This window comes from Xiphias gladius, chromosome 2, assembly GCF_016859285.1.
Source record: "Xiphias gladius isolate SHS-SW01 ecotype Sanya breed wild chromosome 2, ASM1685928v1, whole genome shotgun sequence".
Taxonomy (NCBI): Eukaryota; Metazoa; Chordata; class Actinopteri; order Istiophoriformes; family Xiphiidae; genus Xiphias; species Xiphias gladius.
Window position 1 is genome coordinate 14,478,074 of NC_053401.1, and position 20,716 is coordinate 14,498,789.

Genomic DNA, 20,716 nt, shown 5'->3' on the forward strand with positions numbered 1-20,716 from the left:
CTATCTCATAACCCTCCCTCACTCTGCAGCCAACCGACCAAAGAGCCTTATGGTGTACATCAATCCCTATGGCGGAAAGCAGCACGGGAAATGTATTTATGAGCAGAAGGTGGCTCCACTGTTTTGCTGCGCCTGCATCTCGGCTGATGTGATTGGTGGGTCCCTATCAGTGGTGTTCCTTAACATTTAAATAAAAAATGAGTCCTGATGGCTGCCATATAGATCTCCACGGTCACCATGGCCTCTTGCAGGGACTGAAGAGGCTTGCAAGGATATGATTTGGCTTATAGTGCCATTGATCACACCAACACCTTAATGGAAGCTGTGATAGTTGATAAGCTTGGGTATCCAAACACATCTATTATTCAATAAGTGTTTACTACAGCTACACATAGTCTGAGGTATTGATAGTCCGTCAGAGTGAATACTATTCACTTTACATGTCTGGTACGGGCTCATAAAAACAAAAACAATTTTACTGTTGAATAATTGTTTTTGTTTTTATGAGCCCAGAGCTTATTTTGAGGGTAATATACAATAGCGGAATTACATTGTTTTGCCCCACTGTGCCTTTTCTTTTTCTGAACGACAGGTTCCAGTGAATATTTCAAAAGTGCAGTACTTTTCCTTTTCTTTTTTTTTCCAAAATGCCAAAGCATTCTTATTGTAAGCAACAAAGTGTCTTATCATTTTTTTGTGCATTTCCTTTCACTGAAATTGTACTAACACTTAGCATTTGATTTGTCTCTATAGTTACGGTACGTGCCAATCATGCCAGGAACCACTTGGAAACAGAGGCCAATCTAGATAAATATGATGGGTAAGTACTCAAGCTAGGTGGATCAACAATGATTCCCTGTGACATAGAGTTGACTCTTGTCCGTTCATACTGTAGTAAAGCCACTGAGAGGCTTTGCCATGACCTGTATATCAGTTAATGCATATTAGAAGTTTGCATGAGGCCCCGTTGTGTTGTAGTCTGTGTTGTGTTCTGATGATCTCAGACACTGACTTGCATGTGTTAATATCTTTAAATCAGGATTTCCTAGCATTTGGCAGATGAACAGTAGTAAACATGCTACATAGTAGTGTAGCAAACAGATACTGTTGTAACCCTTTCTGTTTTGTTAGGTCTTTTTCTCGAACCTCATAATCAAGTGATGTATGTGTAATGTAATAAATAAACAGTAGAAATAATTAACATTTAAAAAAAAAGAGCAAGCACAGGATGAAAACATTTTAAGAAAATGCATTTCTAAAATAAAATGTTTTTTAGGAGAGACTTGAACAAAGATAAAGAGCTTGTCTGATGTCCTCCAGCAGGTTGAAACTTACCAGAGGATCTCAGGCTGCACTTGGGCTCATATGGGGGTTAGCAAGTCAAAAATATAGTTAGGAATCAGTCCCATAATGTGTCTTATAGGTACATGCTGTATTTGACTTGCCTCTGACGGATAGGATGCTTTGAAATATTTTACCAAAAGGTAGCATGTAGACAGAGAATATTAATGGACTGAGGACTGATACCTGTGATACTCCATGAATCATTAAAATATTAAAATCCACTCTAAAAATTACAACCAGGCAACTAATGTATAGATGCTAAAATTAAGACCATATACAATCTTCTATTGAATCTTATGAGCACGTTATGTTGACTCAGACAGGAATAAAGAGAGAGGCAACAGTCTAATCAGGGAGTAATAAAAGCAAAGATTACTGTTAGCAAGTGCTTCGCAGATTAAAAAAAAAAAAAAGGCAGAATTTTGGCATCGTTCTGAGGATGTAGGAAGCAAGTTCACATGTGGATCAATATTCAGCTTGTTGTGAAAATGTGACACCAAGATTTTGAGACATTATGTTTGAAAACATGGACCTTAAGTGTGAGGAAATGTGACTGACTGAAGATTTTGGAACTATAATAACTTCTGATCTAGTGAATTTATCTGAACAAAGGTCTGAGATAACCAATTTTTAGTCTTTGTTAGACAGACATGTAGTTTTCTCAGTTGCATGATGTCATTTGAATCAAAGGAGAAGTATTTCTGAGAGACATCTAAATTAAATTGGAAACTATAACAGTAATAGTAATTTGATCTAAAAGTAGCTTGTAGATAGAGAATAGTAAAGGACCAAGGACTGATTCCCGTGACACTCCTTGAGTAAAATAGTGGAGGATTTACAGTGCCCTAAAGGTCACTTTGAGTCAGAATAAAATCATTCTAAAACAGTACCTAATATGCCTACCCAATGCTTAAGATGTTCAGTAAAAATCAAGTGGTCACCTGTAGCGAAAAGCAGCAGTTAGGACCTAAACGCAATACAGATTACAGATTTCACTAAAGGTGTATTAGAATTTCCACATTTTACCCAAACTTTAGGCATGTAGAACCACTTAAAATAACTGTACAATAAATCAAAATATACAAGTCACTTGCATAAGTCAAGTTCAAATTTTCAACTCAAATTGTACATGATGTTGCTGCTCAGGTCTGTGAGTAAGGGGAGTATGTGAAGTAAAAAGCAGCTGATAAGTGAACATAAATGGCATCAATTACATGAAAGGTTTTTCCTATTGATTGCCCTATCAACTCTAGCTTCTGTCCATCAGATATTTGCTCAGGCAGAGCGGGATTAGAGGCCAGTATGTTTTTACACAGCAGTTCATACAATTTATAGGACCATTTTTGTAAGGTTTTTGAGATAGACTCATAAGCTGTAATGCAAGGTGGCACAGCACGATATTCATGTTTATTGAAGGGTTTCACAGTTAAACCTACTGCCCAGTTGTGTTATATTCAAGGTTAGAGGTAAAAACTCTTAGACCCATGTATGCAAGTTGTAAGTTGTCGATCATTTTTCTGCCCAGGGTGGTGTGTGTGGGTGGAGATGGGATGTTCAGCGAGATCGTGCACGGGTTGGTCACCAGGACCCAAACTGACCATGGTGTGGACCAGAACCAACCAGATGCAGAGTTGGTGCCGTGTTCTCTACGCATAAGGATCATTCCTGTAGGTGAGCTTTCCCTATTTTATCACATAAAACATATTCAGGGTTTGAAAACAGCAGTGCTTAATTAGGGGTTTTGGTGTTAATGGTCTGTAGATGTCAAATGAAAGGAATTTAACTTTGGTGTTACTCTCATTTCATTAAAAGCTTTAAAGGTATAGTTCAACATTTTTGGAAATATGCTTACTTGCTTTACATCTGAGAGTTAGATAACAGGATTGATACCACTCTCATATAGTATTTCATACTTTTAAATATGAGGCTACAGCCATCAGCTGGTTAACTGAGCATAAAGTCTGGACAAAAGGAGAAACAGCTAACCTTCCGTTGATTGAAGTCAACAAAATCGGAATACCCACACCTCTAAAGCTCCCTTATTAACATGTTTATTAGTCTAATAAAAATCTTGTCTAAAAATCAAAGTTTAAAAATGACGTTGTGGCTTTTCTGAGCCTTTTGGCCGATAGCAGTACCATCTGAGCTAATTTAAGGTAATGGGGAGGTGGCAGTAGCCTTAAATTTAACTGACAAATATGAGAGTGGTATTAATCTTCTCTTCTAACTCTTTGCAAGAAAGCATATTTCCCAAAATACTGAAATATTTCTTTAAAGGATTTTATGAAATTTGTACAACAACAGTAAATGTGAAATAATGAAAAATAGAACTGTTTGAGAACTTTAGCAAGCCAGTCACACTTTCTAAGTCTTGGTGCTCCTATGGCTGTAAACACCTTGATGTGAACTAATCTAAGAAGTCACACGAGACTGAAATCTGACTCCACTCTTCAGCAGCAGACTGTTTAGAATATGATGTAATGCTTGCATGATTCATTATAATTTGCCTAAAGGAGACAAATTACTTTTTCTCAAATGAAAAAACTCTTGCTAAACTTTCACCATTACTGTTGCTCTCTCCATCTACACATTGAGTGTAACCCATTGCTGAATGCATGGAGTTCACATCAGGTCTCTCACAGTTGTCAAAAGTAAAAGTCCCTCTGGGAAATATAGGAAATCACTTGTGTTTCTGTCATGAAGTTAAAAAAAAACCCACATTATTCAATAAGTCCTGAAGTCACAAATTGAGTGTATACAGTGTTAAAGGGCTAGAGTAAATATACATGTCCAAGTACTTAAATGTATAGTGTTAATGTGGTTTGTTAATGTGTTGTGTCAAGATATGAGTTGCATGATGAATGTCAAGTCCCCCCCCCTTGATTGTACAGGAGAGGTGTTGGAGAAAAAAAAATACTTGGTCACTCCTGCATAGAAGTCCCACTCATCAGAACTGTTATTGATTCCCATTGTGAAGAACATAAGCACTGCTGATCCCGGATTGCTGAGAATCTCTATGGCAACAAGGCAGGGGGTCCCACTAGGGCCCTGCTGAGGGTCAATCATTCCAAGTGCCATAAATGGCAACGTGCTGGGTGACATTTTGAAATCACTGTAATTTTCATATTTTCATGAGGATAGAAATACAGTGCATGAAGACTAGTATGAGGCTATTTGGTGCACAGTGTGATGGTAATAGAAGAAGAGTTCTAAAATCGGCTGGGAACAAAGGAAATCATTTTTAGGCCAATTACATACAATGATTTGGAAGCAGTGACTCTTTGCCTTTTTACAAAAGCAAATAAATTAAATTGTTAGATGTGTAACATTTTGATGTCAAATCTTTTTATACAACTGTATAAAGGTCTAACATCTTACAATCACACTTCTGCTCAGGTACTTTAGGCTGTCAGTCAAACTCAGTGCCACTGGGATGTAAGCTCTCAATATACAATAACTGTTCCAATTAGATTTTTAAATGTTACTTGTATGCTATTTCAATACAAGGGCTTTAGTGTTTAAAAATGGGATTAAAGTCTTCGCTTGGCTTTTTATCACATCATTGAGTTAAACAAACCCTCTTATGACCAAGGCCAACCAATCTTCAGTGTTTTTAAACTCAGAACAAGTTTTTGTCATCCCTTCAAGAACATTAACTAAGCATAGCCAAAGAAGGCAGTGTATCATTCATGACAATGGACCTGTTTGCAGTGAAATTCTAGTTCCTAAGTAACAAACATCGCCTAAGTAACAAAAATCAAAACCAAACCTGAGACTGAAAATGTACCAGATTCAGTTTCATGTGTAAGTTGAAATGGTAATTCTACAATAATTGCACAGCCAACATGCCTAAAGGGCAATGTTCTATATTTTTCTCATTGTCAATAAATTGCATGAAAAGACAAAAACCAGAAATTAACTGATCTTACTGACAAGTATTGTCTGTGTGGCCCAAGCCTGATATAACTTGTTCCTCTGTGCTTTAGAGCTCTATGTAGTTCTAAGAAGAAAAGAAAAGAGATATTAAAAACACATCAGTCAGTCACACTTTTGCGCTGGATGACAAGCACCAAATGTGAGTTTATAAGCCTCTGAAAATAGTCCCTAAGAAGAGCAATATTTACTCCTTTTTGAGGAACATTCTCTAAAAACTACAGTGCCCAGCTGTTTTAGGAAAATACTGACCTTTTTTTCTTTTTTTTTTAAATAAAAGAGTATGTTTGTCAGACGTTTGTAAAGACTTACATCTTTAGTAGGAACAAATGGGACTGGGGCTGAGTGCCACAGACAGGTTATGGAAGTCGAAAAGTCCTGAAAGACAAACTAGCATATTGTTGGTTTTGGTCTTTTCATGCAATTTGTCGAAAATAACAAAAATATATAACACCGCCAGCCTTATCCTTAAACAATTTATTCTACTATAGATTAGAGAATCCTTCTTCCCCTACTGTATTGACCTAAAACGATCAGTGAATCTTTGCCTTACTGATCACTTTTTTATTCATCTCCTCTAATTTTGAAACAGTTTGTAACTTTCTTATTAAAGTTCCAGTGATGTGTGAAATAATGGTGATAATGGAAAGTGTCTCTAACATCTTTGCACACACACTTTTGCTGTAAGGCAACAATCGCAGGCATCAAGGTTTTGCAACGAAAGCTGTGGCCTGCTATGCAGCCATACACTTTGATTCTTTGTACATCGTTGCTTGTATCCTCACAAAGGACTGTATCTTTGCCACCTGGGTTTGATTTATGATTATGATTAGATCAATATAATGATCAATATTGATGTCAAAGTCATGAAACAGTTTTAGTAAGGTATCAAAGTCCTGTGTGCCAAGGTTCAAATTAAGAGTCATAAACTCATTTCTGGACTGGTCACAGATCTTTTTTTACATACTTTATTTCAGACTTTCCTCATGACACATTCCTGTTACACTGGTTTTAGCTGTTATGGACTGAAAGAGAATGTCAGTTAACCCTGACACATTGAAGTACAATTTTTTGATGAAGAAACAAGAAGTTATATGTTGTTTTAAGATCCATTTGTCTGGTTCAAAGGGGTTCACTGTTGTCATTATATGATACTGTCACAAGTGCAGCTATAAATACATTCATGTACTGAGGATTCAAATAGCAAAAATATCCTTTTTGGAGCAGCACTAAAAAGCATCTAGACTCCATTGTTGTCGCTGAGATAAGGATGATCTCACTTTCAAGAGGATCTCACTGGCGAGACAGTTTTGGGGGAAGTGCAGATAAAAACTGGAACTTCTCCACTGAGGATACGTCTTGTGACAGTTAATGCGCTCTCCTCTGAATACGCCAACAGGCTACTGTGGTTGAGTAACTTAAGGGGAATAAAGCATTGAACATCTGAGGGCTGAACATCGTTGAACATCTGTGTGCGCCACTTAAATCATTTCAAAGTCAGCTGGCTTTTACTGTGTAGCTTTAGAACAGTCAAATGGCATATGTCACCATTTTTACGCTCAGCAAAACAGCAGGCAGTGCAGCGCTGTCAGGAGCAATTGGAAAGTGCTGGGATGTGATTATAACGCTCAGAGGAGAAGCAGCAAAGGACAGATAAGTGATATTCATAAGAAGTCAGAGAGTCAAGCGAGGGAACTCATCTTCATACTCATCTGTGTCCACCGCTGAATGACAGGCCTGATCTCCTCTGTCACGCTTCTGTGAGCCAGCTCAAAAAATCACTGGTTAGATTTCATTTTCTTCTCTCCTCTTGCCCTCACTTTCTCTGTATTTTATCAGTGGCAGTGGGTCCATTTCACCACTTGAAGATGATCAAAGTAGGGCAGAGAGGGTCTGAAATTACGCAACGTGGTGCAGAAAAAGAGCGATAGAGCCTTATTACCTCTCAAGTTGAAAGATTTAATGTCAAATTCGACATTTCTCTCAAGGCAGGGGAGGCCTCTTATCTGTCATTTGTTGGCTAAGAGAGCCGATGATAGCCCCAGGCCTGGAGCTATATGATTAGTTGACTTTATGACTGAAACCTCTCCTCACTTCCGCTTAATAAAATCCTTCAACTGAATTCTTCTTACTTAGTAGCAACTTTAATGTATGAATAAGACATGTACACATGTGATTGAGATCTTTGCAGCTTTACCTGCCAGTAGAGTCTGGCAACATGCCTGTACAGTCTGTCCTGATTAGATATTGACACATAAAAGTTTCAGGACACATTGTCCATCGTACCTATGATAAGCATATAAGGTCCACTACTATGAAGTAACCAGAAAAATCACATTAATATAAATGTAGGATTGTATCTTATTGTCTGTTCAACCGAAAATGGTTGTTCTAACCAAACTCCACGTTGTCATTTTTAGACTTATAAATAGAGTAATTTTAAGGACAAGGGAAAATTTCAAGCATCTGATTCACTTTCTTTCTGTAGCAATGGAGGAAGAAATAGATTCAAAAACATGAATGACACTCGACCGATCCTTGCAACAATGCTGGGATGGGTCGACCAGCCAAACCAGCTTACATAAAAATGAAACAAAACTAGTTGAACGAGATTTGGGGGAGCTGTCTACTGTAATGACTTTTTTGATTCTACCACTGAAGAATGGCAAAATGAGAAATTTTCAAAATGATTAAAAACTCTACATTTTGTGGCTTTAAACAGTGTAAGTTTGCTATAAGAATGTAAAAAAATGGATTGTTTTTGTGAAAATAGTTTATGTGCTTGTAACATTTTAAATAAAAAGGTAATTTCTCATTTCACTGTCTTTAACATGTCAGTACTATAATGGCTAACCATTGACCTGTGGGCCTCTTATCTAACAGGGTCCACTGATTGTATCTGCTTTGCCACAGTGGGAACCAATGATCCAGTTACCTCTACTTTACACATCATTGTGGGTGAGTAGAAGTCATTCAAGACTTTCACCACTTGTTTATCTCAATTCTCAGGCTGGCATCCTGTTTCAATTTTATCACACCTTATCAGTGTTATGTAAGAAGCTACATCAACCTTTGAATGATTATTAGAGCAGCTGGTTTTAGTTTCATGTTGGTGTGTTGCATGTTGTAGTAACCTTGAAGTGTCATTTTACAACTCTACTGGGTGTGTCTTAACAGGTGATTCCCAGCCAATGGACGTGTGTTCAGTTCACCACAACGACATCTTCCTCAGATACTCCATCTCGTTGCTTGGCTACGGTTTCTATGGAGATGTACTGACAGACAGTGAGAGGAAGAGATGGCTAGGTCCTGCTAGATATGACCTGTCAGGTATGAGGGCCATCATTTTCTAAACTTGAGCAACTCTTAAGGCTAAGCCTACCTACACACTTTAACCTTTTAATTTTGTTTTTAACCCATGGCTCACTGGCCTTAGATCTTACTGACCACACACAGGATTACAGTATTTTAATGTTGGGTGACCTGTAGTTCAGAGCCTGCTGGTCTTGCTTTAGGTCCAGGCTTGGTAGGATTAAAGATATAAATCTAACACAGAGCCTCAGGCTTATAGATTCAGTGAAAACTCTTGTGTAGGTCTGTAGTGAGACTCACTAACAACACCAAGATTTCTCCTCCCACATTTTCACTATTTCCATGCTTATAAGCATCTAGACTACTAGTGATTATTGTATAATTATAACAAGCATGTTGAATCTATTTCCTTCTTCATAAAATATTTACAAACCTTTTTTTTTTTTTAATCATTTTGAAACCTGCTATGTTTACATTCTTGTTTACTGGCTTGCAGTCATGCTGGTGCATCGCTGCATTTCATGGCGCACGACCACCACCTGAAGAACAGTGGAATTGTGTGAAACCATTGTATATTGCATGTACATGTGCATCCTCACGTGCAGGCACTAGACAAACAAAACAAGGCCCACTCATACAAAGATAGCTCTAATCTATCAGTTATGATTACATGGTTGAGAGTAAAGTTGGGGGTTATGTATCTGTGTACCAGTAATTTTACTGTATGTGTAGAAATGAGCGTACACATAATTCAATCACAAAACTTTGTGAACACATGATTTATAAATGAGGTCGCTGAACTGCATCTACCACTACCAAACATAATAAGTGTTTTAAATAAAAGTCTGAAAACTTTGCTTTTTTTTTAACCCGGTTAAACTTACAAGAGCCTCCAGAGAAAAAGAATAGTGGTCCAGTTGGCCGTGCAGATGTGTCAATTTTACTCTTAGTTGTCTTGCCAAGTATAATTAGAGTTAAATTAAGCACAACAAATAAAACAAATTGGCATGCATTACTAAGTCCACACTACATTTTTGTCCCAGGGGTAAAAACCTTTCTGAGCCACAACTACTATGAAGGCGCCATCTCTTTCCTCCCCGCCGAGGACAACATGGGGAACCCCAGGGACAAGCTGCAGTGTCGATCTGGGTAAATAAAGCATCTGAGAGATATCTATTTTTACAGCTTTCTGGCACTATTTTACAATTTGCTAACTTATCTGATGTAGTTCAGTAGTAGCGGTGCACCTGCCAGAGCTTAAATGGGTTAGTTTACATTGTCAAGAAGCCTATCTGATTTATTGTGGACTGAACACATTCAATCTTTTCCAAAAAGTGCTTGACTAAGTGCTTTGGTTTTTGAGATGCGGGGCACAGACAATGTTTGCATTTGTTATCGGGACTAAAAGGGGGCTGAAAACCATTAATCTGTAAAAACACCATTTTCCCTGAGAGTTTATTTTACCATTAAAAGTGATATGACTATGCTACAATAGGCCTTTCTAGCTATATACTTCTATGAGCATTTCTGACAAGAACTTCTAATTTATAAATAGCTAGACACAGGTAAAGCATATGTCAGTTTAAGATGGATTGAATTTATTCCCACTTAATGAATCATTTAAGCTTGTTAAAGCCTTGCATGTCACAGCAACACTGATGGTTTTATTATTTTAAAAACAAGGTTACGCTGATATTTCAGGTGCCCTGTCTGTCAGCACAAGCCATCATCAAAGTCCAAGCAGTGGGAGATGTCAGGGGTGAAGGAAAAGTCTGATAAAGGTACGAGTTTGGGGTTATTATTTGAAATATGTCAAATTAATTACACCAAAAGTGTATTTCTCATTTCTCTGCCTCGTTATCTGCTTGCTTGTCTATTTTGTTTGAGATTTGTGAAAATGAGTATCTCTGAAGCTGTAGTTGGAGAGAAAAGACAAAAAACAAAAGGAGACAAGACAATCTAACACTGGCTGTCTTTTCCCTTGAAGTCACACACACCACAGACCAAATCAGGTAAGTACCTGAGGTGCACTGTGTAGATGGCATCATCTTCTCCTTCTCAAATTTCTCTTCATCTCCACTTTCCTTGGGGCTATTTTCCCCCCCGCAGCATGACAAAATTCTTGATGAGCTTCTTGATGAGTTATTGACGAGAAAATATAAACAGATTTTAGTGACACTGCACAATTCCTCGTCATGCCCTGCTGGAGCTTTTTTTGTCTATCAATCTCTAAATCTCCAAAATCTCTGTCCCCCTGGCCGTGGCGCACACACAATCCTCTCAAACCACCAACACAGCAGCACAAACCTCTGGAGGCAGATGAAATACTGAGTGCTGTGTATGTGCACTGGTACATGTTTGTGTGCATACTTTGTGCTGCAGATGAGCTGTGTGTGTTTTTTTCCTCTCTAATTAGTGTTGTGATGTTCAATTCAAGATATTCTATATTGGCCCTTGCTATCTGGGACCGCGGCTTTCCTATGGAGTGTGTGTGTATTTTTTTCTTGTGTAAATATGAACACAAGCGTAACCTGTTTGTGTAAGATGTGTGACAGACTCCCACTAATCAGTAAGAAATTTGGCTCTGCCAGCTCTGACAGGGGGTTTGCCTCACGCCAGTGCTGCCACTTGTTTTGCGATTTTTTTTTTTTTTTTTCTCCTTTCTGGCGAGGGACATCTCAGACAACTGCTAAATCAATGAGGCACGACACTCTCTCTCAAATGAGCCAGCCTCGAAAGCAAATACTAATTTGGAAACATTTTCCTAATGCAAAGCCTACAGCCCACAGTTGGATTTGTTGTTTTGTTTATTTATTTATTTTTACTTATTTTTTTAGTTAGCTTTATTCACTACTTCCCAATTAGAATATTGTTGTTTTTATGTAGCCTTGCTTGTTATCACTGGTTCGCATTATCACTTTTGTTAAGTTTGTTTTGTGAAACGGGGGGGGGGAGGTAATGAATCATTTTGCTTTCTGAGATCACATAATTTTCCCTCTGATATGCTCATAAAACAGTCAGATGCAGATTTGGACATCTGTGATCACTTTTTGCAGCTTATTCCATTGACTATCACCCTGGTGACAGGCACTGGCAGTCCTGTGGGTGATACTACTGTGTCTTTGATACACCATCCCTTCTAAAAAGTTGCTAATCTCTGATGAACTGAGTAGGGATTTGTGAAGTGAAGCCATTGTGTCTGTCATTTGAGATTTTTATGCCACATGTGCATTTAATCATAACAAAGAACTTAAAGTTAATCAAGCCTGTCCTCTATCTGCTGTATATGGCTTCATCTTTAGATGTTGTAAACCCTTCTTTGGCCAAACTTAATTGCATTTTGTAACAGAAGACATTTTTATTTAGTACATTACTTTCAGCGTCAAAGTTTTTATCTCAGCTCAGTCATCAGGGTAAAACATCGGGATCTTAATGGACCCTCATCAGCATCACTGCTGTTGTGTGACAAGCTTGAAACTTAACCTCAGGACTCATAAAGCACTTACAAAATACACAGTATCATTTCAAAACCAAATTCCTAATGGAACAAAGATGATTAGTTTCAGCACTTCTGGAATAACCAAATGGGAGGCTGAAAGGAATCTGGATTTTGTATCTTATATTCATTTCTTACCTAACTGGTAAAAGTAAGTATTTTAAGGATGGCAGAATACCCCAAACAAACTCAAAGCAGCACTTGATTTTTGTTGCAAACTCACAATTTTGCCTGCCTGAACATGCAAAATTTAAATTTAATTTGTGAGTGAGTGAGTTCACTTATTTGGACTTAAGTTATTTGGAGTAAACTGCCTGCTGGGAACCCTCACGATAAATTTAAAGTATTTAGACTTGACTTCTTTAGTTTGGTTTAGTTGTATAGTAGAGAATAATGCAATTCAAGTTTCACAACCAAAAATACGTTAAATACTGGAAATTAAAATACTGGAAATGTACCTAATAGCCCTGATTACCTTTCCTCTACATATTTCTCAAAATACACATCGGTTTCCTTCTTTTTAGTGAAAGATACTTGCTGGATTCTGTCTGTAGATAAATTAATCTAATCTAATCTAATCTAATCTAATCTAAATAGTCAACCTATAGGAGTCAAACAGAAGTATGCAAAAAACTACAATAAACTGTACGTGTAGTCATGTAGTCAATACTTCGGTGTTAATGTACATGAGTATTTTGCATGAGTCATGCTGTACAACATGTTTCAGAAGTGAAATGAGCCAGGAAGGTTAGCATTTAGCTCAAACTCTGTTGGATCCAGCAGGATTAAAAGAAGCCTCCTCTTCAAAGAGTGAAGAAATCTCCAAACCATGAAACTTTCGAGACAATTTCATTCATCACTAAAAGCCCCCAATCAGTCCCTTTGCTGCAGGATTTAGTGCTCACCTTCAAGAGTTCCTCAATCTGTGCTCTGATCAATTGAGAGTGTATTTAGTCTGTGAATGAACTTGCTTGCTGTGCTAGCACCTCTGTTTGCTGACTCCGCTCAATTTCCCAACTAATGTTCACTTTAGTTCCAATGTCTTAGCCCTTGTGCCTTCCCACGTATCATAAATAACCTCCACCCCAGTCCGGAGAGGCACCAGTAATCGCTGCATCATGGATATGTTTTACGGGAGAACAGGCTGATACTAGACTAATGCCCTCTCAGGATGGCGCAAGTATTACCAGGGGAAGGCTGGTAATTAGTAATTATTACCTCAGGAAGGACCTCAGGAAGTTTATCCCATTTAGAAGAATCTTGTAAGTAATTTCAGTAGCTGCCTTGATAAAAGTGTGAAATTGCAAACTGTGTTTTGAGTCAACACTGACATCCCGAGGTGAGTTTTAACTCTAAGATCAACATTAGTGCACACAGTATTCAGCTTACAAGGATGAGTTTTACTCTTGTATAGGGGTGTTTTCAGATTAGGATATTATATATTTGCAGCTTTAAAAGTTATATGATTCAAACAGTTCATTGCCAGGTAAAACAGAAATCATTTTATAAAGAAAAGAGTGCAGAGGCTGTTACTGTTACAGTGACATTTAGCAACATGAGGAAAGATTTTGCTGCTCATTGTGATATTTAGCGTGTCCCAATGAAATATTTTACCATCAAGATGACATGAAATGATGGTGTGATGAATGAAATAGCCAGTGTGCATGGGTAAGATCAAATTGCCAACTTTCCCTGATGATTCTACTGCAGAGAGACCTTAAAATTATTTTGTGACAGAGGATTTCCCCATTATACTAAAATTCAATGCTGAGGGTTACCAGCAAGATATCACTGTATCCATCTCAGACATAATTGGAAATTGAAATTGGATCTATGGCAGTGTCAATCAGTTGGTCCACCACTTTGGTCCAGACAGAAATATCTCAATAATTGCTGGATTGATAGCTATGAAGTTTTCGTCAGACTATGTCATGGTGCTTAGAAGATGAATCCTACTGATTTTGGAGATCTTTTGGCTTTTCCTCTAGTGTCATCAGCCTACCACAATTTTGGTTTACCATGAAAAAATATGATCTCATTAACTGCCGTTTATAGATTATATATTTCAGTACCCATTGTGTAGTATTGACATTGAAAAGTCATAATGTGGTGTTTTTGGATGATTGAGAATCTTCACAGACATATCTCACAATGTGGTGGTTCTCTAGCTTCAGGCTGTCTTGACTACTTCAGCTACAACACACTAAGGTAGACAAGTAGTCATATGAATAGGGTGAGTTGGACTTTGCATCACTTAATATCGGCACCACTGTCCAGCCAAGCGAAGAGAAACAAGGAGTGAGAAGCCACTAAATGTATTCATGGCCTTGTCAGAAAGCCTTTTAGGCGGACTGTCCAGCATGAATGCAAAGAGGCTGCAGTCATAAAGTGGGTCTGATGTAAAATAAATGGCTGTCACTCGGCTTTCGGATGAAAGAGGGCGAGAAATGGAGAGAGGGAAGGGAGAGAGAGAGAGGAAGAAAAAAGAGGAGAAAAGAGAAGAGAATAGAGAGAAAGTGTTACCCTGTGAAGTCAGAAAAAATAGTGTGCTGGACAGAGCTGAACCTTTCTACAACACTGAGTGAGATGAAAGGGGATTTTGATAAAATCATTTTGTTTCATCTCTCTCTCTTTTCTTCTTTTCACTCCTCTGCCGTTTCCATAGTTTCTTATTTACCTCCATTTTATCTGACCTCCTCTCTCCCTTCTTCCATTTTGTATTTGTTTTCTGATTTCTTTTTGACACATGGCGAAAAAGGATAACCTCACATGTAGTTTTGTTTTTCATTATAAACTCGATCGGAGTCCATAAAGAGACTTTAGAGGAGAAATTAACTTTTTACTTCACCCACCAGGAGCTAGTTAACTAAAAAATAATTACATGCCAAGAATTGTTTCGCCACACAATACAATCATCGTATTTCAGAGAAATATTACACAGTTCATTTTCAGTGCTATTTTGTGTATAAAACTACTTGGTTTATGTTCAATTCCAGACATGTTCAAAAAGTTCATGTTGTTTTCAAAAAATACCCTTAGCGCCCAAAATGGAGATGGAAAAGGAAAAACGAATGCAGAATTTAGTTCTAAGCCAGCAGGAATGCACTAAATGTTCATTGCTCAGAATTAAAAATCCAAAATAAATCACACCCTCTTCAAATTATAAGTCTCTGTAAAATATTCACTTGTTAGCAAAACAACAAACAAAACAAAAAGTTCATTCACATCTTTCAGCATATGTGCCTTTGTCACTTGTCTGTAATTGTACTGTATTGTATAAATGAACTGCATTTTGAGATGAAACTCTCAAGTTATTCAAGAAAGTGGGGTTTTAAGTTCTGCACCATCTGTTCCTTCATCCATCTATCTGTCCATCTCTCCTCCTCCTCTCCTTCATCTATTTCTAATTTATGTCTGCTTCCCTTCTGTCCCCAGTTTGACCACTCGTTTGTGGAGGTCCACCGGATGAGGATGTTTCGTTTCCAGCCGCGGCACCAGGAACTGGTTTCATTAGAGGACCTGAGTGAGACTCCAAAAAAGACAGGCTTCAGTCCCATATGCTCTGGCCACACAATCTGCAAATACAGCAAAGCCCACAGTAGCTGGAACTGTGATGGGGAGGTCCTGCCTCAAGCTGCCATCCAAGTCAGGTAACTAATCACAGAATCACCTGTGAATGTGCTATCCAACTCCAAACAAACAGTAATACTTATTTCAAGCAACCTAGTCCATGGTTTTCTATTTTTATTAGAAATAAAGAAGTTTCTTAACTGAAAACTGAAACTCAAGGAAGTCAAACTTAGGTGTAAAAAAATTAATTACAAACTTGGTAGCCAGCCCTGGAAAAAATAAAACTTATTGTTACTAGGCTGTAGTGATGAATGTTTTGCCCATGTATTTGGCTTTTTAACACTGTAAACCTGAAACGTTTTGCCTGCTAAAGACATGCACAGTTCAATCATTTGCTACTGTGCCTGCTTGTTTTCCATTTGATGAAGCCTGTGACAAAGTTTACAGTCTCATTGTTAAGTTCTTGAGGCGATGAAGACAGGCAGGATCCTTGGTGATTTAATGATTACCTGACATTTTATGTACAGTCCTTATAAGGTCAAACTTTTCATTTGTCCAATACTTTGTTTTTGGGGGTCTGTGGCGTATACCCACCACTGTATACCTAGCTAAAAATAGCTACAGATATATAGCTGTGCACATGTTCCAGACTATAGGCAATCATGTTACAGTCTTTCATGTACAGTAATCTGTGGGTCTTAGGTCCACTGAAGCTACAGTAGACACCACTACACCACTGCTAATTAGCAGATGTTAGCATGCTTACATGCAAAACTAAGATGGTGAACATGGTAAATATTATACCAGTTAAACATCACCTTAGTAGCATTGCTGTTCTGGGCATGTTAGCATTTAGCTCAAAGCACCGCTCTTCTTAATTACAGTCTCACAGAGCTTTTAGCATGGCTGCAGACTCCTATTCTTGTTATACTGGTACAACAACACTATTTGGAGAGAAAGAGATACAGGATTTGATAATCTACAACAACAGCATGCCAAAGTTTAAAGTCTACAAAATTTAAGGGACAGTATGTAATAGTTAATATCAAGGGAAAGTAAGTCGTGTTGATGCTTAGTATTAGCTGGTAATAAAGAAGTTCTCCTACACAGCTAGACAGAAATGAGAGCAGTAGTGCCATTAGTGCTGCTAGAGTCCAAAAATGTCTGATCAGGAGACTATTTCACAGTTCCCTGCTGGACGATCTTGGCAACTCGGTGGAATTGGTCCCCTTCATTATTCTGGCCCTGTTCACACTTCAGCTATCAGATCTCTATACAGCCGGTGTGGCACTGCTTGACGCATCATTTATTTCATGCTCCATTGTACTTTGCCAATGATGCATGGCGCTGTAATGTTGCTAATTTAATGGCCTTCCCCATGTTAAAAGGCTACTCCCCTTTAATTAAAGCAGAAGTCCGTCCTTTTATTGCCTTTTCCTCTTTGCTAATCGTTCTTGGAGTGAGCCAGCCAGAGTGCTGTTTGGATAATTAATGGTAATAGCCCAGGCGAAACGGAAAAGAAAGTAAGAAAGAAAGAAGGAAAGAATGAAGATGTTTGCTTTTTTTAAATTACAAATACACATTTGGAAGTGAAACTCAAGTTGCCACAGTGATTGAATCAAACCTTGATTCTTTGATTTTAGAGTTATTATATGTGTTGTACTGAACTTTTGATGTTTTTGTTTTTTATATGATATGAAAAATTCTGGAAATAAATCCTTCACACTGGGTTGAAAATAATTAGTTTCCATGCTATTAACTGCTGGTGAAGCCTGCAAGTAAACAACAGGTGTTCCATTAAAAATACAGGTGCCATGTAGCAGACAAAGGCACAGGCATTAATTGAGGCTATACAACATACTGTACCGTAGTAGCCATTTTGCCTTTTTCAGTGCTTTTTTTTCTGTCAGTATACTTTTACCCTGTGTGCATCCAGATCTGTTATGTATGTCATTAAAGTGTATCAGCCCCATCTGTATTATAGCATCTGTTATAGCAGCTCTTTAAAGGTCTTAATAGTTTACACACCACAAAGATTGTCTCACTTTCAAGTTTGCACACAGGGGTGCCGTTCCATTGCCTTTACATCTGCCACATGGACAGTAAAGTGTCATTGAAATGAGCGTAGTCATTAAGTTGATGGTTTGTTATTCATTTTGTGTGTGTGTGTGTGTGTGTGTGTGTGTGTGTGTGTGTGTGTGTGTGTGTGTGTGTGTGTGTGTGTGTGTGTGTGTGTGTGTGTGTGTGTGTGTACACTTACTCTCTGCAGTGTCCAGTTCCAGTTAATCAGGCTGTTTGCCCGCGGTATCGGAGAGCAGCAGCAGTGTGTGTTTGAAGACCCTTTTATACTGTGGGCCCTGGAGCCAAGCACGCACTAGTCAATGGAATGAGAGCTGGACGGGACATTTAGCTGCGAGAAAACAGAACACAAAGTTGCTCTTGGCATGATTTTCCTGGAAAAATACATGCATCACATCAGTGTGAACTCCAAATGTTGCCATCCCATCTCTCTATAATGTGTTTGCCTGAATGAAACATGCAGGAAGTCCTCTCTGTGCACAAGAAGTGATGGAATAAAACTTAAAGGTGTGATAAAAAATAATTCCAAAATGAAGATAGAGAGCTTTCGACCGCCATAAAAAGGTAAAGATGGAGATCCAAAGAGACACCACTTGTTTTTTGGGCTTTTTTTTAACATATCTGTACATTTTTGGAAAATTAAGATGTTAAAACTCAGAGGATCTCAAGCATCCTGGGTGTTCACTAAGCCACATGAAACAGAGCTGAACCAGACTGAGCTGGAGTCAGCCACAACAATCAGCAAAAGGTTTCCATCCTGCCAAGAGGGACGCAAATAGGATTTCTCCCTATGCAGAGAAGAGACGGCCAAGGAGACACAGCTTTGTAAGAAGGACGAAGAAAAAAATTCCAGTGAATTACACTGTTAAAACGAAAAGACATAAAATGCCAGGGCTGCACCTAAAAAAGAAAAAGAAAAACACACAAACAATCTGATCTTCCCTTTTTGGGAAAAAAATCATTTAATCTGTGACCCAGGTGAAAGCAGATATGAGCCAGGAGCACTAATGAAAAGAGCTGAATACCCTGCTAATACACTAACAGGACCCCGATGGCTTCTGAGTAATAAGGCAAAGTGGTTGCTAAGTGATTTGGTGTGTCTCAGCACTGCTGCGCCACACCTGTGTATCTAAACTCTGCTCCTCTCTGGCTAAAAACAACCAACAGTTCAGTCATCACCTGGTATTAGCCAGAATTATACATTGTTATCGTTATTAGAGATAATCTATTGTATGGCTTTGAAATTAGCTTCATTTTGCTCCCTTTAGTTATAGATCAAGCTGGTCTTGATGTGTCTGGAGAAAGGTCACTGGAGAAGAAAACCAGCAGCTTTTATTTTTGCTACTAGCTTTTTTGGTTACTACTGCTTCTATTGCTTCTCTCTTCTCTTTTAAACTGCATACAAAATAATAATAAGGGCAGTGTGTGAGTGTGTGTGTGTAGGGTTAAGTGTATTTTCCGCAATCTCTTTAGAGACGTGCAGTCATTGAAGTGTGTGTATTATTGTCTTTGTGAAAGTGCCAATGTGATGAGTGAGTTTTATCACAAGTAGCTCCATGACTGCCGTTTTGCAGATGTTCTCTCACTGAAGCCAACACACTGCTAACACAAGTTTCTATACATGAGCAAAGACAGGCACACACGTGCATTTTCTATCTATCTACAATGGTATTTCCGATATTCAGTGTCTTGCTGCCTCACACACCCTCATACACACACACACACGCACACACACACACGCACTCCTTTTAACATCATAAAAGCTTCGTCCATTCTTTGAATCCTGACTCTGGATGTCTATAATGCTTGAATTTACAGTATTATGCTCTTTCAAAGACTCAGATGCTTTTAAATCCTCACACATACACATATACACACACTCAAATGTACAGACAGACAAACACAAACTGTGGAAGCAAAGATTGTTTTAGTGATTTAGCAATTTATGACTGACAATGCAAATGCTGAAAAAAGTCGAACTGAAATTTGAATTCCCTTCATTTATATGTAATGAATTATAAACTTTAATGAAATTGCAGGTATTGGAAGCTCACAAGCTAGGCAAACTAGCTTCCACCCATGGCTTCCACTTGAAAAGTTGAAGCTAGTTAGCTTAGATTGCTAACATTAGCATTCACTACTTTTTGTTTATAGTATTTCAACACCTACTTTTCACCTAAAGCTCCCATTCACTCAATATTGTGTCCCTACATTATACAAAAAGGGACTTTTGACTAGGATTAGCTGTCTCTTTTTAATGAGTCCAGATCTGGTGACAGCAAATGACAAAATTGTCAAAACTCATATCAAAGGGGAGTCCTGTAACGTCAACCCTCAGTACGTTACTTTGTACGAATCACAACTCAACGTCACTAAAATGTGGCGTCACAAACGGTTTGTTAGTTTGTTATTTATTTATTTTTTTTATTTGATTTGATTTGGAGTCACGGAGTAAAGTTGGCTGAAATCACAGAGGGTTCTAAGAAATGGCTAACAGTGTCGATCCCCAAACTCATCAACTGTCTGTGTGGCTGTTGGATTTAAAGGGATATTACAATCTGTTTTTAGCAGAACCAACAATTTATGCCCCCTGGAGGAAAGTAATGTACATCAATCACAACAACACCGAGGATATAATATATACTAATTTCTTTGCAAAAGTGAATTTTAATTTCAGCTCGACTTTTAAGTTTTTATTCAGTCTTGCTCTGCTCGCCATATTTGAGTAAACACATAAACTGTGATGTAAGTAGATACATGATATATTTGATTAAAATGCTTAATAAAGTGTATTTCTTTTTCTGTCTTTTTGTGATCTTCATAGTGTGCTTGATGCCACTGATGTTTCATTCCCTCCTATTCTTTTTCTCTCTCTCACACGGACTCTCACGCAGGCACACAAAGGTCAACACTCCCTTCCTCTGGCTTTCTCAATCTCACTCTTTCTCTGTCTCCCTGTGTGAGTGGAATTTAATAGGGTGC

The 20,716-nt window shown here is 38.2% G+C and overlaps 1 protein-coding gene across 1 annotated transcript in view; it reads left to right on the forward strand.

The window, feature by feature from the left end:
- Window positions 1-20,483, forward strand: part of cerk (ceramide kinase) — a 38,329-nt gene extending 17,846 nt beyond the window's left edge. The window contains 9 exon segments of the mRNA XM_040139910.1: window positions 30-155; window positions 754-820; window positions 2,870-3,015; window positions 8,161-8,235; window positions 8,455-8,607; window positions 9,633-9,738; window positions 10,291-10,370; window positions 15,521-15,735; window positions 17,925-20,483. Coding sequence (XP_039995844.1) covers window positions 30-155; window positions 754-820; window positions 2,870-3,015; window positions 8,161-8,235; window positions 8,455-8,607; window positions 9,633-9,738; window positions 10,291-10,370; window positions 15,521-15,525 — 758 coding nt within the window. The 3' untranslated portion in view covers window positions 15,526-15,735; window positions 17,925-20,483.
- The last annotated feature ends 233 nt before the right edge of the window (window positions 20,484-20,716 follow it).